This window comes from Macaca nemestrina, chromosome 18 (assembly GCF_043159975.1).
Source record: "Macaca nemestrina isolate mMacNem1 chromosome 18, mMacNem.hap1, whole genome shotgun sequence".
Taxonomy (NCBI): Eukaryota; Metazoa; Chordata; class Mammalia; order Primates; family Cercopithecidae; genus Macaca; species Macaca nemestrina.
In genome coordinates, this window is record NC_092142.1 from 18,945,028 (window position 1) to 18,962,082 (window position 17,055).

The following is a 17,055-nucleotide window of genomic DNA, read 5'->3' on the forward strand; positions in this document are numbered from 1 at the left end:
ATGCAAAGAAGGTGGTCACAGATGGTCATGTGCGACTTCAGCCACTGGATCTGGAGCTCTCTGAGGCTTGCTGTAGAGTTCAGACTTGGAAACACCGTCCCAACAGCTAATGAGGCAACTTCCCGTGTCATCTCCACATGTTCATCTCCTCCTGGCATTCAATATCCACCTACAGAAGTCACCTGGGATTCTCTTCCTTGTGATAAAAAAGAATCTCATCAGATACATCCCAGGGGCTGGGCACGGTGGCTCACACCTGTGATCCCAGCACTGGGGGGCCGAGGCAGGAGGATGAGTTGAGTCCAAGAATCTGGGACCAGCCTGGACAATATAGTGAGACCGCATCTCTAAAAAAATTTTAAAAACTAGCTGGTTGTTATGGTGCACACCTGCAGTCCCAGCTACTTGGGAGGCTGAGGTAGGAGGATCGCTTAAGCTGGATAGGTAGTTGTTGCAATAAGCCATGATATGCCACTACACTCCAGCCTGGGTGACAGAGTGAGACTCTATCTCAAAACACACACACACACATGTCCCTGGGAATCTGTCATTGGTTCATTTGCAGGACTAATCACTCTTCCTAAAATGCCTTGTTCAGAATCCAGTCAAAGCACAAAAAGACAAAATCCTACCTCAGCACTTAGGGCCGAAGGGAGGCCAGTGGAAAAGGCAGGACGGGTTTAAAGGTGCATTTCCCAGCAGCAGCAGCAGCAGCAGCAGCAGCAGCTCAGCCACATGTGTTTGGCAACAACTCAGACACCTCGCTGCCTACAGCTGCTCTATGACAGGGGAAAGGAAAAGGGAGGAAAAGGAGCTTGCAATTCTCCGTTCCTCATTCACTCCACTTTTTATCAGAGATGCAGACTTTTGTCATAGAACTTTTTCCTCAATCCAAAGACATTTCCATCCCCAACGAGGATTCTGGTAGAAATTCCCTAAAGGGAACATTCAGAGTGGCGAAGAGAGAACTTAGGGCTTCGGGTACAAAAGTACAACACCCGGCACTTAGTGGCTGGGTGACCCCAGGCAATTTTATTACTTTATCCCTGAACCTCACTTGCCTCATCTATAAGACGGGGCTAATAATAGCACCCATTTCATAATTATGAAGATTAAATACGTTATGGAAAACACTAGTATTTGCCTAGCACCTGCTAAACACTCAACAAAGGTTAACTGTACATATCGACGTCTCAAACAGGGACGGAATGTTTAACACAGAAAACAGGAGGTTTTAGCCACTCACTCGTTGTCCTGGCTCCCGAAATATGAGCTGCCCCACCCCAGTTCATCCAAGCCCATCAAGATAGTTGTCCTTGTCCTTAATCTCCACAGGTGTTCAATGTGAGCCAACTGTCAGATGGCTTTCATTTGCACAACTGAATAAACCATTTATGCCTAGTGTTCCATTACTGGAACGCTAAGCTTATGGGAGTTATTTATATCCTGCTGCTCGAGGTCATCACCAAGATCTGATTTTTCACAAAAAGAAATATAATCTCCAGCATAAATGTAATAATCAAAGCAATTGTGGCAGTTTTTGGGGGACAAAACTCTAGAGTTTAATCTTCCAGCTTGACTGACTTGGAAGCGTTCCTGTCAATGTAAAAGATCTTGTTGGGGGCAGTGGAGAAACCAAGGCCGGCTCCGCGGCTGTGGCTATACTTCCAGCTCATGGCCCGGTCGTAGTCCCGCTGCAGGTTCTGCTGCAGGCTGTCAGCCGCCTTCTTGCTGAGGGCCATGTTGGGTCTTGCGGTCGTGCTGGGGGCGCGGTTGAACGGAGGAGGGGACAGGTTTTTGAAGCCACCCATAAGTCTGAGAAATTTCAGTTTCTGGTCTTCGTTCTCAAAACCAGCAGTATCCCACTGGCCAAACTGGGTTCCCTGGGAAAGAGGAAGAAGGTGGCTATTTCCCTTGAGTCCAAAGCCCTTTCCTTCCCTTGACCCCAGCCTCATCAGGGAGGGCCCAGCAGATTAGACGGCTGCTGTGTACCAGGCACAGTGCTAATAAGCTCAATAGTGGATTATTCCATTAATCCTAACGACAGCCCTATGAGAACACTGCTGTTATTCCCATTGCACGGAGGAGGAAATAAAGGTCTGCAGCTTAGCTGGAGACAGAAACCTAACTAGTGACCCCCAGAATTCAAGCCCAGGTCCAGCCGACACCACTGCCCACCTCTGCACACACAGCTGCCTTTCTGCCTTCCTCCTCGTTTCCTAACTCATGGCACACAGCCCAGTGTGCCTCACTTCACAACACAGCACACTCCCCCCACCTCCCACACAGCGCACCTCCCCCCACCGCATACCTCCCCCCACCACCCTACACAGCGCACTCCCCCAGCCTCCCTTCACAGCGCACCTCCCCCTGCCTCCACCCACAGCGCACTCCCCCAACCACCCCACACAGCACACCTCCCCCTACCTCCGCACCCCTCACCGTGCACCTCACAAGACAGCATACCTCCCCCACGTCCCCACAGGGCGCACCTCCCCTGCAACACAGGGCACCCCAGAGCCCAGCAGCCGGGCCCTCAACCAGCAGCCTAACGTTGGGTGAGTTGGAGGGTGGGAGAGGGCGAGTGGGAATCTGAAGTGTGCTTCTCAGAAGCACTGTTTTATAGCGGGAAGGGGTGCAGGCCCACAGGGGTAGAGGTCACACAGCCAAGTCAGACTGAGCCAAGCCCAGGAACTCGGGGGTCCCCATTCCAGCCAGAGTGCTCTACCACCTATGTGCGAGAAAATGCAGGAGAGCCCCTCCAGACCCCCTTCTTCCCAGGTCGGCGAGAGAGGAAAGAAACTCACCTCCCGAGAAGACTGACTCTGAAGTCAGGCAGACCCGGGAGGAAGTCTCCCCTGGGTGACCCTGCTCAAGTCCCCTCATCTCTCTGAGCCTCAGCGTCTTCATCCCTAAGGTGGGGCCATAACATCCCCTCATAGGGCTTCAGTGAGACATATGGCAGATTTGACACCAAAAGCCCAGTGCACAATGCATGGCACACCTGAAGCCCTCAGTGACTGGCCACTCCTCTCCCCCTACCCCAACCAGACTGCAGACCTCCATGCCGCCTGGCAACTTTCCGCTCCCAAGCCAGATACCAGCCCAGCACTTACTCCTGGGTTGGCTTTGGGAGAATAAGAACCAGTTGTCGCTACAGCTGACCTGAGTGAAGCAGTGACACATTCTCCCAGCTTCATGGTGGCCCAGACGCAGGAATAATGACAGCTCCCCTGCCCTGCAGTTTCTAGAGTGAGAGGCTGTCTATGACCACCCCACATGGGTTTTAGGGAGAGCAGGAGGCTGCTAGCTGGTCCGGGGTGAACCGGCACTTCCGACGGCTGCTGCCCACCCAGAGAGCCACTTCACCACACGTCTCAGTGGCATGGCATGTCCTAGGCCCTGTGCCCCAGGATCACTCTCCTGACGTCCTTCCAGGGACAGCCCCCAGGACATCGGCTCCAAATCACATTGCCATTTTTCTTGTCTTCCCTATTCAAGCTGGATGTCCCATCAGCTGGGCTCAGCTCAGCTCAGCAGGGTGGCATGCAGAGAAAGGGAGGCAGGACCCATAACAAAGCCCCACTCCATACCCCACCAGGCCAGGGTACGAGTCCCATTTTACAGGCGTGGACAGAGGCTCAGGGGAAGGTACTTGGCCAGAGTCCCACCACTAGACAGTGGCGGAGCCAGTAGTGATTTCAGATCTTTTGATTCTTTTCTGAATGCTCTGACAGAGCCGGAAGGCCAGCCTCACTGGTCACCCAGACCCTTCTTTTCCTCTCCCCGAAATCCAATCTATGAACAAGTCCCGCCAGCTGCGCCTCCAAAGGAAATCACCAAGCTGTTTTCTTTGTCTATCCTCTGCCACCATCCTCAGGCTGGGCTGCAGCCTAGGGGCTGAGCCTTCTACCAGGTCTTCCCGCTTGCCAGTCAATGCCCTTCAGCTGATCCCACTTAGCCAGATCCCAGGCCAGCTCTCTACTATGGCCCATGAGGCCGAGGCCTGTGGCCTGCAGTCCTCTTGTCCCTCGTCCCAGCTGCAGTGCCGTGCCTCACTGGCCTTCCCTACAGATCACTCCAGACCCCTTCCTACCTTAGGGGTCTGCACCGGCCACTGGCCTCACTGAAACGCTCTTCCCCTGGTCTCCTGAGGGCTGGGGCCCCTGCACCCTGAACATCTCTGGACACGCGTTACCATCTCCGAGCCCTCGCCCATCGGTTGCAGCCCCCGCCCGCGGTCTCTCTCCAACTCACTGTACTGTTTCCTTCTCCTGACCGCTACTGCCACCTCAACTGATCTTCCTTTCCTTGTTTGCTGAGCACTTTCCTGCCACGCTCACCCAGCTCTGGCCTCTAGACCGTGAGTGCAATGATGGGGATCACATGGGCTTTGTCTGCTCCATGTCCAGCACCCAGCACAGAGCTCCACTGAACCCCAGCAGGGCCCCAGCTTGCCAACCTCGCACTCTCCGGCCTCATGATCCTCGCACCCTCCTCCCTCCTGAGAGATCTTCTCAGGCCTGGCTTGGACATTTCCCAGTCAGAGTGGATCTGAAAACCAGGCCTGAGAGAGGCCACTACCACCCCTCACCTCTGCCTCTTGCCCCTGTTCCTAACAGCCCCTCGAGGGCATGGTCCACCGCTGGCAAGAGCTCGCTGGAATGTGTCCTCGGTGATTAATCCTTAGGACACCACACCAGTCCAGGGCTGAGACAAAGGTTCAGGCAGCTTATCTCACGGGTCAGCTCTCTAGGAGGGAGGCAAGTGCCCCTTTCAGAAGGAAGGAAATTAGCTCAGCACAAATTGTGCTGTGGAGGGAGCCAGCTGCAGGCTGGGGCTGCCTCTGGGGCCTGGACACACTTGGTTCTCCTGCTCCACTCCTCATGCTGGAGGCGAGGGGAGGTGTCGGGAGGTTGAGCGTGCCACCTCCTCGCAGAGCCCTAGCCCCAAACTTACCGTCCACTTCCTGGTTTCAGAAGCTTCTGTTTTGCCTGACTCGCGATCAATCTCTTCTTGCAAGGCCTTTCGCCTCACCTGAGCAAGAAGGATAACAGAAGAGGGCCATCAGACACAGAGATCTTCTTTCAAGTTTAAAACCCAGGACAGAGACGGGGCTGGGGGAACGGAGCATGGGAGGAACTAGCGCAGCTTGACTCTGCTACAAACGATAGGAAGCTACTATCAAAATATTCTCTTAGCATCTCAAGAGCTGTAGCCCCTTGGCCTATACTGGGCAGGGTCATTTATCCTCTTTAGCCTCTTAAGAATGAATTTTCCTAGAAACTGAGGCTTAATCACCTTCACCATTAGAACAGTTTTTGTTTGTAGCAGCCATGTGAGATGGAGACTTTCCGAAAATGCAACGCCAAAGCACCGCCTTCTTGTGCAGAGGACACCATAGTTAACTTTTGTGACAGTAAAAGTGTTTTCTACAAAGAAAACAGGCTGTGGAGTCAGGCAGAGGGTGGTCTGTATGTATATATGTATTTACCGAGACAGAGCCTTGCTCCATCACCCAGGCTGGAGTATAGTGGTGCGATCGCGGTTCACTAAAACCTCTGCCTCGCAGGCTCAAGCGATTCTTCCGCCTCAGCCTCCCAGTAGCTGGGACTACAGGTGTGCGCCCACTGCACCTGGCTAATTTTTATATTTTTAGTAGAGAGATGATTTCGCCATGCTGGCCAGGCTGGTCTCGAACTCCTGGCCTCAAGCAATCCACCCGTCTTGGCCTCCCCAAGTGCTGGGATTACAGGCGTGAGCCACGTGCCTATCCAGAGGCTAGTTTGAATCCCCGCACTGCCATTAACTAGCTGTGTGGCCTTGGGTAAGTCACTCAACCTTTCTAAACACTGGTCTATTTAACCACAATAGATGGACCTATCAGCTACCTTGACGGGTAATTAAGAAAAACAAGGGTAAATAAGAAAAATATCTATGTAGATATCTAAGAAGAATACCTACGTAAATATCCAGTAGAGCACCTGGTTCCATCTCATACGTGGTTGCCAGCATGGCTCAAGGCCGCCACTGGAGCACCAACTGAGCAATTAATTGCTGCTATTTATTACGCACAGATATGAGGCCGGCCACTGCCGACTGCCTCACAAACATGGCCTCACTTGGTTTTCACAGCAGCCTGTGACAGTCCATGCTGTCATGAGCCCCACTTCACAGATGGGGAAAACGAGGGTCGGTGAGATCAGTGCCTGCCCAGGTCCCCCAGTCAGTAATGGTCTAACACCAGGCCCATATGGCTACCCCTATGTCCTGCCAGGCCTCAGGGTCCAGGATCATAAAAATCCCCCAAGTTGCCGGGCACAGTGGCTCACGCCTGTAGTCCCAGCACTTTGGGAGGCTGAGGCGGGTGGATCACCAGGTCAGGAAATCGAGACCATCCTGGCTAACATGGTGAAACCCCATCTACTAAAAATACAAAAAAAAAAATTAGCTGGGTGTGGTGGTGGGCCTGTAGTCTCAGCTGCTCGGGAGGCTGAGGCAGGAGAATGGCGTGAACCCGGGAGGTGGAGCTTGCAGTGAGCCGAGATCATACCACTGCACTCCAGCCTGGGCGACAGAGCAAGACTCCGTCTCAAAAAAAAAAAAAAATCCCCTAAGGCCAAAAAGTCCAGTTCCTGCAGGGATGCATTTGCCAGGGAATCTGGGCACGACAGAAGCAGAAGCTGATTCACAACAAAACTTCTCCTCTGAATGCTCCTGAATTAGCCCAGGGGGTGGCAGCATGTGGGCCTGGCTGAGCATGTGTCACCTGCCCAGCTGCAGGGTCTTAGGGACATGTCCCCCACATCCTGCAGCAAGTAACAGGGAATGGCCAGTCGGGCCTCTCGGCCACGGCCACGGCAGCCAGAAGGGCCCCAGCGTGAGGATGGGGAAAGCACGCATTCCCTGCCCGGGAGGTGTGCGTTGGCGGTTAGCCCAGTGGCCTCTGGAGTCCCTGGTACCCCTGAGACCAGGATCACATAGCCAGTCTGGCAGGCGGCAAGTGAGACTCCAGGGGTGGCAGGAGGCAGTGGGAGGGGCCTGAGGAGGGTCTGGGCTATACCTGGTCTATGTGCGCCTCATCCATGTTGCCTTTCTTTTCCAACACCACCTCTAAGTCCGTGTCTGTTTCCTGCAGGAGAGGGCAGAGCTGGGTAAGGTTCAAGTTTACAACGAATGGCCTCTGCCCCTGCACCCAGCGGGGTGAGACCATGACAAAGTCCAGAAAAGACCTCAGACCATGGCATCACCCCCAGCCCTGCCACCTAGAAACATCTCATAGTCAGCAAAGTCCTTCCCATCCCTTCTCTTCCACAATTCTCCTGCAAAACAGTAGTATTAACCTATTTGACAGATGAAGAAACTGAGGCTCAGACAGGTAAAGTGACTACAAGGTTACCCCATGGCTCAGGGACCTGTTGATTCTAACCCACATCTCCCGACCCAGGGCTTTGTGTCCAACCTTTCCCACTCCACACGTCACTTACCTCCTATGGTGACACCAAACTAGAGGACAGAGGTTGAAGACCACACTAAATGCACCACGCTCTCCCACCCGCCTTGGCCCTGAAGACCCTCCAACAGCGAGACCTCAGGCCAGCCACTCTCTTGGGGTTCTTCGGTAATGACAAATGCTGACATTTCATGCGTCCTCACTTGAGAAGTGGGCTCTGCCTGGCACCTAGCGTCACGTGTGTGATGACCCTGGAGGCCCTCTCCATTCCCATCACTCATCCACGCCCGGAACACATGTGCATTTGCCGGACTGGGTGGGCTGCTGTGGGAGGTACAGTCCCCCTCACAGATGTTAAGCAGAGGGAACTCCCTTTTACTGAGCTCCTGGGAGACGGGATTCTAGAGTCTGATGGTGGCTGCGCCCAAGCTTCTAGGGCTCCTCCCAACTCCAAGTTTCTGAATAAAGGAAGATGCTGGTAAACCAAGGCTAATGGACTAGTGCAAAGCTGGAGAAATCCCGCAACCAAAGCTAACACCTGGAGGCCTTTGATATGGAGGCCACCCCTCCCCTCCCTTCCCCCTCTAACCAAGCAATGGCTGGTTCAAGGTCACCCAGCAGACTGCTGCAGAGTTGGGAAGAGAATCTGGGGTTTATGCTAATAGAAGACAGTCATTTCTGGGGCTCCAATAATACCTGCTTCTATAAGAGATTACATAGATGATTTCTGAGAAGGGATAAATGCTAACTTCAGAAGCCAGACTAGCTGAGTTTGAATCCCAGCTCCACCTCTTGCCAGCTGCCTGACCTTAGACAAGGTATTAAGTCTCTGGAGCCTCAGTTTCCTGATCTGTTAAATGGGGGTGCCCACAGCAGCTACCTCACCAGACAGGTAGGAGGATGAAATGGGTTGATACATGGCAGTCTGGGCATACAGTAAGCACTCAAGAAATGTCAGCCACCGGCCACACGGAAGGGCCGGACACTGTCTGGAGCAGGACACACACCCTGAAACAAGACACACACCATCTTGTTTCTGCCCACACGTCTGCACACACCTGAGGATGGGAATGGGGGCCTGGCCCTGGAAGGGGCTCAGCTGGGAAAGGCTGTGGGTCTGGGGAGCCCCCAGCCCTCCGGCTCGCCTCAGGTCTCCCTCTCTCACTCCAGGCAGCCTGGCAGGCTGAAGACAGCGGGTGTCTGTGGTTTTCACCAAGCCATCATCTGCTCCTTCCCTCCTGGTAACAGAACTCCAGTTTTCCTCTCAGAAACTGCCTTCCCGCATCTCAGACAGTGTGGTTTAGTTGTGACTGACACCCCCTGCCCTTCACCTCAAGTTTTGCTCTTTTTGAGACAGTCTCACTCTGTCACCCAGGCTGGAATGCAGTGGTGTGATCTTGGACCACTGCAACCTCCACCTCCCAGGTTCAAGCGATTCTCGTGCCTCAGCCTCATGAGTAGCTGGGAATACAGGCGCCTGCCACCATGCCCAGCTAGTTTCTGTATTTTTAGTAGAGACGAGGTTTCACCATGTTGGCCAGGCTGGTCTCGAACTCCTGGCCTCAAGTGATCTGCCTGCCTTGGTCTCCCAAAGTGCTGGAATTATAAGCATGAACCACCACACCCGGCCACCTTTGGTTTTAGATTAGAGCTTCTGGATAGACTGATCCAACTGAGGCCTGTGACAGTGGCCCTGAGATTTCTGTCATAGTTTTACAGGGGCCACCTTCTTCCTTTGGGGGTAGCTGAACTGCTGGGATGAAAGCCTGGAGCTGCTGGGACCATCAAGCCACGATGTGATGGAAGAGGAGGAGGAGGATGGGCCATAAACCAAGATAGAAAACTACAAAGCCCAGAGCTGAGGAAGTCTCACACAGGCATCTCCTGCTACCCAAATCTATTTGATTTATAAATTTTGTATACTGAGCTCTGATGATACTCAGATAGCCACGGGCACTGTTATCTCACGTTACTTGGTTCCTGAGTTTTGGATAGCAAGTGGCAAGAGTTCAGAAAGCAAGGGATTCATCTGTAAAATTAATCCCAGTTAATTCAGACCCTGATGGCAGACAGGGAAAACTTGGCTGGTTTCAGTAGCAAAGGATACCTACAATTATCGATGATGCTGCATGAGCCCCTGGATCCAGCCATACCTGAAGCTAGTTTAACCATAACCTTTTCAATTGCATGTCAATAAACTCCCTATTCCGGCTGAAATTAATTTAACCAGGGTTTTAGCTATAAGCATGAGTACTCGTGCATGTGCAAACATGCACACATGCCTACACACCCCTCCCAAGCCCCACCCTTGATTCTCCCATGGCAGAGTCCATTTCCGAAGGAAAACCTACCTCCTTCCAAGGGTCTCCTGCTACCCCACTCTCTTTCCTCTTCTTCTTCTTCCTTTTGAGAGCTGGCTCCTCGATGACTGGCTGCTCTACCTTCTTCTTGGACTTCATCTTTTTCTTTGCAGAGGCCTTAGGATCATCACTTCTGGGGATGTATTCCGGAGCCTCAACTTTGACTGGCTTCTTTTTACTTCCTTTCCTAGGGCTGCTCTCCATGGACCGGGAGGGCTTGGAGTGGCCTGGGAGGCTGTCTTCCTCCTGGTGGATTTTTTTTTTCTTCTTCACCTTCCCGTTGTGTTCTCTGGGGCTCTTCCGCTTCCGTTTCTGCCCCAAGGCTGCCTGTCCCTCATCCTTCTTTCCCACTGAGCAGGTGTCCGCAACATCCCTGGCCTCCCTGGCCTCGCAGAACCAAGGGTCCTGGACTGAGAAGGCTGTGGCATCCCGGGCTCCCTTTTTCTCCTTCTTGTGTTTTTTGAGCTTCTTGCCAACTCTGGTTTCCTCCTCACTCTGTCTAGGGTCTGGGGAGGTTCTCACCCCAGAGGCATGGGACATGGCCAGAGGTGACTTCTTCTTTTTCTTCTCCCCACTGAGGAACTCCAAGTGGCCAAGCACCTGCTTCCTGGGGCTGGGTGACTTCTCTGCCCGTCTGGCATGCAGCATTGTCTCAGGTTCCACATGCCCCTCGCAAGGGGTGCTGAGACCCGTCTTTTTCTTCTTCTTTTTCTTCACTGGAGGCATCTCAGGTGCCTGCCCATGGACCACACTCTTAGAGGGGGATGTGGCTCTTACAGAAGAAACATCGGCCAAGTAATCATCATTGTTTACAACTGAGTATCGAGTCCCTGGTTCTTTGACCACTTTCTTCTTCTTTTTCTTCCCTGGGACCCCAGGGTCTACTTTGTGTGTCTTGGTGATCATTCCTGAAAAAACAAATGGTACAAGTTACCCCTATACCAAGCCATCCTGTGTTCAGTTCTACTAAGCATTGCCAAGAGCCATGTTTCTTTGAGTGGGTGGACTAAGCATTACGGGATAGGGAAAATGGACATGATTCCTTTAGAGCAAAAAAAGAAATACTATAGAAACAGCATAAATTTTATATCCAGACAGCCCTAGGTTCAAACCTAAATGATTCTCTCACCTTAAGTAAATCAGCTAACCTCCCTGAGCCTCAATTTCTTCATCTGGAAAATGGGGGAATATAACACCTCCTTCCTCAAAAGGGTGTTGAAAAGAGTAAATGAGACAACGCATGAAAAGTGCTTGGTACATTGTGAAATCCCTTTTTCTTTTTTTTTTTTTTTTTTTTGGAGACAGAGTCTTGCTCTGTCGCCCAGGCTGGAGGGCAGTGGCATGATCTTGGCTCACTGAAACCTCCGCCTCTGGGTTCAAGTGATTCTCCAGCCTCAGCCTCCCCTGAGTAGCTGGGATAACAGACACCCGCGATCACACCCAGCTGATTTTTTTTTTTTTTTCCTTTTTAGGAGAGACGGGGTTTCACCATGTTGGCCAGGCTGGTCTCAAACTCCTGACCTCAAGGGATCCGCCTGCTTCAGTCTCCCAAAATGCTGGGATTACAGGCATGAGCCACCTTGCCTGGCCTAGTTTCACTGTTTTTAAAATGTGAAGTTGATTGCCAACACTGAATGAGTCACAGTGATACACAGTACTGAGGGCACCCAGCTTGTCTTGGACAGATACCATGGAAGCACCTGTGAGAAACGGCTGTGGGGTCCTCAATACCCTTCAGCGTCCAGCTGGACCACTTCTCTCACTCCAGTCCCCAGCCAAGTTCCTGCTGCTCCCTGCACTAGACATTCCCAGAATCTAGAAGCAAAATATCCCAAAATATCTAACAGGCAGTTAGGATTATGGGAGAGAAAAGAAAAGCTTCTCCATCCTGCAGCCCTCCTCAGCTTCAGAACCTACAGGGTCCACACTGGAGCTGGCTCACTGCTAAGAGCTTCAAAGAGCCAGGCCAGGCCTGAGCTACAGGTCAAGTTCATTCATAACTCACTCCAGGAGCACCTTGAAGAGTCAAGGGAATAACTATACTCATTCATTCCTGTCTGCCCTGTTTCCTGGTTTATTTCTAGCATCCTGCTCAGTGCCTGGCACATATTAGGTGCTCAATAAATACTCACTGAATGAATGAATACATGCTAGAGAGACAGAGATGAACAACATAAACCACCACCCATCAAGAAGCAAGTAGGTGTGGAAGGAAATAAGGTTTAATAACAATGATACAAGTGATAAAAGCAAGTGGTAAGGTCAGGGTGGTAGAGGTTGTATAACCTGTCCTACCAGTTGTCAGGAAAATTTCTGAAGAACAACTGCAGGATGGTGCTACTAATCCCTGAGACAAAGGTACTGAAGGCAAGTGGCTGAAGGGACAGGCTTGATTGGACAGATGCTTTGGAGATGTTCACTGGACAGGTGAATATATGGATGAGGTGTGTTTGGGTGGCCGTGCTGACATGGGCGACATAAAGTTAGGAATGTATGGGTGGTGATTAAGCCTTGAACAGAACAAGCCTGAGACAAGACCTCAAAAAATACAGTAGTCCCCGGCCCAATCCCAGGTTTCCCATTCCCAGGTTTCAGTTACCCCGGTCAACCCTGGTCCCAAAATAGGTGAGCACAGCACACCAAGTTATCTTGAGAGGGAGATCACACGCGTGCAAATTTTATTACAATATACTGTTGTAATTGTTCTATTTTATTTATTTTTTTTTGTTGTTGAGACGGAGTCTTGCTCTGTCGCCCGGGCTGGAGTGCAGTGGCCGGATCTCAGCTCACTGCAAGTTCCGCCTCCCGGGTTTATGCCATTCTCCTGCCTCAGCCTCCCATGTAGCTGGGACTACAGGCGCCCGCCACCTCGCCCGGCTAATTTTTTGTATTTTTAGTAGAGACGGGGTTTCACCGTGTTAGCCAGGATGGTCTCGATCTCCTGACCTCGTGATCCACCCGTCTCGGCCTCCCAAAGTGCTAGGATTACAGGCTTGAGCCACCGCGCCCGGCCAGTTCTATTTTATTACTAGCTAGATTGTTGGTAATCTTTTACTGTACCTAATTTTTTGTGAGACAAGGTCTCACTCTGTTGCCCAGGCTGGAGTGCAGTGGCATGATCTCGGCTCACTGCAACCTCCACCTCCCCGGTTCAAGCAATTTTCACACCTCAGCCTCCTGAGTAGCTGGGATTACTGGCATATACCACCACGCCCGGCTAATTTTTGTATTTTTAGTAGGGACGGGGTTTTACTACGTTGGTCAGGCTGGTCTCCAACTGCTGGCCTCAAGTGATCCGCCCACCTCGGCCTCCCAAAGTGCTGGGATTACAGGTGTGAGCTACCGCACCCTGCCCTACTGTGCCTAACTTATAAACTTTGTCACAGGTAGTATACAAAAGAAAAAACATAGTTATATTTAGGGTTCGGTACTATTTGTGGTTTCAGACATCCACTGGGGGTTTAGGAACGTACTGCCCGGGGATAACGGGGGAGGGGGACTATTGTATTGGCATTTAAATAAGTGGGCAGAGATAAAGGAGCTTGCAAAGAAGAAGGTGCAAACCTTGAAATAGTGTAGTCAAGAAAGCCAAGACGACTTCAGAACAGGGGAGTGGCCAAGAGATCTGGTAAGAACAAAGAATCCACCGGGAGGTTGCGGGTCAACTCTTAATCCCCTTCTCTCCCCATCTCTGCCATTTAGAAAAGTACAGATAGCATCCTCCTCTTGAGCCCTGCGACCAAATGCATTCACTCTTTCAAAGAGAAAGGAAAAGAACATTACAGTGCATGTCCTGCAAACACATATGCTTTCTACAAAAGCGCTTTTAAATTCCCGCGGCAGCTTTGTGAGGATCATTGTGAATACCCGACCTCACAAGCTCCAGAGACTAATAATTCACTTGCCCTAGGTTCCAAAGCCATCAAGTGGAAAACAGGAGATTGGAATTCCGCCCACAGGACTCCAAACCCAGTGCAGCAACACCCCACTCCCCCGTAGGATCACCGGCAGGACGCGCGGGAGCCAGGAAGTGAGATCGGTGCCTCCAGGGCTCCCATGCGCCCAAACCTCCGCAGCAAACAGACTGGGAGGGATTACGTGGGGTCCCAGGCCCGGCTCTGAGGCGGGAAAACTTTCTGGAGGCGGCGGCCTCAGGCCGGAGCAGGCGCGCACCGACTGAAGGGGTCGGATTTAGGGATGCGGGTGGCCCGCATTTCCCCGACTTCTCCGCCGCGCGTTTCCTCTGGTGCAATCTCCAGACCCCGCGCCGGCCCGCCTGCAACGCATCCTGGCACTCACCGGTGGGCGAAATTTCCCCGCCTCCACGTGAGAGTCCGCTCCGCCGCGACCCGGAAGTCCACTTCGAGTCGCCGGCCCACCCTCTCGGGTTCCGGTTTCTTCCGGGTCGCGGCCTCCCGGCGAACGCGGTTACCGTGGAAACCGCGGCCATGGCTGCACCGCGGCAAGTCCCCAGCCACACAGTGCCCCGTAAGCCCAGCTGCTCTACAGACTCGTCGTTCACCCGGACGCCGGTGCCCACCGTGTCTCTCGGTTCCCGCGAGCTGCCTGTCTCGCCGTGGCAGGTCGCCGAGCCGTCAAGCAAGAATCTGTGGGAGCAGATCTGCGACGGTAGGCAGCCCGGGCTGGCCGAGAGGGGCGGGACCCGGGTGGGGGCCGCGTTTGAGGAGCGCCCACTGTGCGCCTGGCGGCTGACGGGCGGGGCCGCCGGGCAGCAGCTTCGCGGGCCCGGGCTCCTCATTTTACGCACGGAGAAACTGAGGCTCGGAGAGGCTAGCCCGCGGTTACGCAGCGCGGCCTCCAATCGCCATCGGTAGTGAGGTCAAAGGCAAGGGAACGGCGAGGGAAAGCTGAATAAAGAGAACCATGCGGTGTGGACCAGTGGTTCTTAAACTTCATTTAGTGAACAGAAAAGAATTGCTGGGTCAGGGGCGGGGATCTTGTTAAAAATGTAGGCTCCCAGGCCCCGCCCACAGAGCTTCAACTTGGGATGCAGGGAATCTGCACTTTTTAAAAAAGAGCACCCCAGGTAATCCTAAAGTAAGTAGTCGGCGGCCCACACGTTCCGTAACCATGGTGTGGACAAACGGTAAGTATTAGTCCCTTCTTGCTTCAAACCTTCCTTAACCTCCCCAAACGGAGTTGAGCACATCTTCCTTTGTGGCCCTTCTCAGTATTCGTTACTCAGGTTGGGCAAATTATTTAACTTGTTACCCTGTCTGCAAAGTGGGCATAATAATGACACCTATTTCGATGGTGTTAGGAAGATGGAACCAGATAGTCACAAAAAGTGCTTAGTGAACAGCGTGATTTTAGGAGTGCAAAAGGCTTATTGGGAAAAGAAACAAAAACTGCTCGATTTACAGAAGGAGCTGCGTAAGCGCTAGTTCTTAATGAATAATGTTGGCTGGTGGTGGTTTTTTTTTTTTTTCTCTACTAGACCATAAGCTCCTCAAGTTCAAACACTCAGATTTTTAATTCATGTGGCCACCATCACTACCTAAGCTGCCTGAAACGGCGCGGTGAAACCCCGTCTCTACTAAAAATACAAAAAAAAAAAAAAAAAAATTATCCGGGCGTGGTGGTGTGCGCCTGTAATCCCAGCTATTTGGGAGGCTGAGGCAGGGGAATCGCTTGAACCAGGGAGGTGGAGGTTGCAGTGAGCCGAGATCGCGCCACTGCACTCCAGCCTGGGTGACAGAGAGAGACTCCGTCTCAAAAAAAAAAAAAAAAAAAAAGTGGTTATTTAACATTTGAAATGTGGTTAGTGCAATTGAGGAACTGAATTTCTTGTTGGACCTAATTTATTTATTTATTTATTTATTTATTTATTTTGAAAGTGTTGCACTGTTGCCCAGGCTGGAGTGCAGTGGTGCTGTCTGGGTTCACTGCAGCCTCCACCTCCCGGGTTCAAGCGATTCTCCCGCCTCAGCCTCCTGAGTAGCTGGGGTTACAGGCACCCACCATCATGCCCAGCTAATTTTTTTATTTTTATAGAGAAGGGGTTTCACCATTTTGGCCAGGCTGGTCTCGAACTCCTGACCTCAGGTGATCTACCCACCTCAGCCTCCCAAAGTGCTAGGATTGCAGGCGTGAGCCACCGGGCCTAGCCTGAACTTAATTTTAATAAATTTAAATAGCCACATTTGGATAGTAGCTACTGTATTGGATAGCGCAGATCAGTAAATGTTTATTGAATGGAAAAAAAGAATGAATGTACCAGTATATGTGATGACTTGAAAGAAGTGGAGAATACAGAGAAGGAAGAGAATAGTAGACTCAGTTGATAGATGCCCTCAAAAGTTGTCTATTTCAACCCCATGCAGTACTTAAATTCCTTCTCCAACCTTACATCGTGCTGGAAAAATCCCTTTCATTTTGGATGTTCTCTTTGTCACTTTCACCCCTAGGTCCTTACCTCTTGGTGCTATGATTCAGGGAGCTAATCACTCCACCTCAAAGAGTCTACTCAGATATTTGACAGTAGTTATTATGGCTGTCTTTCCCCCAGAGCTTTCACTTCTCCAAGCCAAACAGTGCCTTATGATACAGTTTACTAGAGGATTGTTGGAAAAGTTACTCAGCCTCATCTGTAAAAGACAGATAATTGTTGTACCTACCTCACAGGGCTGTTGTGAGGACCAGGTAAGGATGTATGAAAAGGTGCTTAGCACAGTGCCTGGCATTTAAAAAGTAGTCAATAAATGTTCATTATTGTTGACAAAGAAACATGCCTTGTGTTGTGATTTACACATTGAGTTTATTTTGGTCAAATAGGCCTCTAGAGAGAAAGCAAAGACAAAGGGTTTTGGTGTTCTCTGAAAAGCAAGTGAATTGATGCCACTTATAAAATGATAGAGTTACAGAATGAGGTCAGGCATGGTGGCTCACGCCTGTAATCCCAGCACTTTGGGAGGCCGAGGCGGGTGGATCACCTGAGGTCAGGAGTTGGAGACCAGCCTGGCCAACATGGTGAAACACTGTCTTTACTAAAAATAACAAAAAATAAGTCGGGCTTGGTGGTGGGTAATCCCAGCTACTCGAGAGGCTGAGGCAGAAGAATCGCTTGAACCTGAGAGGCGGAGGTTGCAGTGACCTGAGATTGTGCCACTGGACTCCAGCCTGGGCGACAGAGTGAGACTCCATCTGAAAAAAAAAAAAAAAAAAATTCAGTGAGGTCAAGGTCAACATTGGCAAACTATACACATGGGCACTGTGATGATT

General features: G+C 51.5%; 2 protein-coding genes across 8 annotated transcripts in view; one reads left to right on the forward strand and one right to left on the reverse strand.

Moving 5' to 3' along the window:
• Positions 1–1,005: 1,005 nt before the first annotated feature.
• Positions 1,006–14,239, reverse strand: LOC105484977 (lysine rich nucleolar protein 1). Of its 2 annotated transcripts, XM_011747094.2 has the most exons (6): positions 14,113–14,177; positions 13,378–13,567; positions 9,805–10,721; positions 7,064–7,132; positions 4,960–5,037; positions 1,006–1,883 (listed from the first exon to the last, which is right to left on the reverse strand). In XM_011747094.2, exons 3-6 carry the CDS (start codon positions 10,717–10,719, stop codon positions 1,563–1,565), a joined length of 1,383 nt encoding a protein of 460 aa, XP_011745396.2. In that variant the 5' UTR covers positions 10,720–10,721; positions 13,378–13,567; positions 14,113–14,177; the 3' UTR covers positions 1,006–1,562. The 2 variants fall into 2 exon arrangements, with proteins under 2 accessions (XP_011745396.2, XP_011745395.2); XM_011747093.2 differs by lacking the exon at positions 13,378–13,567 and having other exon boundaries at positions 14,113–14,239.
• The window catches only part of LOC105484976 (IQ motif containing K), a 138,980-nt gene continuing 136,121 nt past the window's right edge, over positions 14,197–17,055 (forward strand). The window contains exon 1 of one of the 6 annotated variants that reach the window (XR_011616332.1): positions 14,197–14,442. Coding sequence is in view for 5 of the 6 variants with exons in the window: in XM_071084201.1 (XP_070940302.1) it covers positions 14,262–14,442 (181 nt within the window). In the remaining variant the exon portion in view is untranslated. The remainder of the gene's footprint in view (positions 14,443–17,055) is intronic. The other 5 variants (XM_071084201.1, XM_071084200.1, XM_011747090.2 and 2 more) reach the window with 5 other exon arrangements.

Coding starts and splice junctions, on each gene's coding strand:
- LOC105484977 (XM_011747093.2), bottom strand. CDS start 10,719: ATGATCACCAAGACACACAAAGTAGACCCTGGGGTCCCAGGGAAGAAA. Junction 7,133..9,804: donor CAGGAGACCCTTGGAAGGAG/GTAGGTTTTCCT, acceptor CCTCTCCTGCAG/GAAACAGACACGGACTTAGA. Junction 1,884..4,959: donor CTGAAACCAGGAAGTGGACG/GTAAGTTTGGGG, acceptor CCTCTTTCCCAG/GGAACCCAGTTTGGCCAGTG.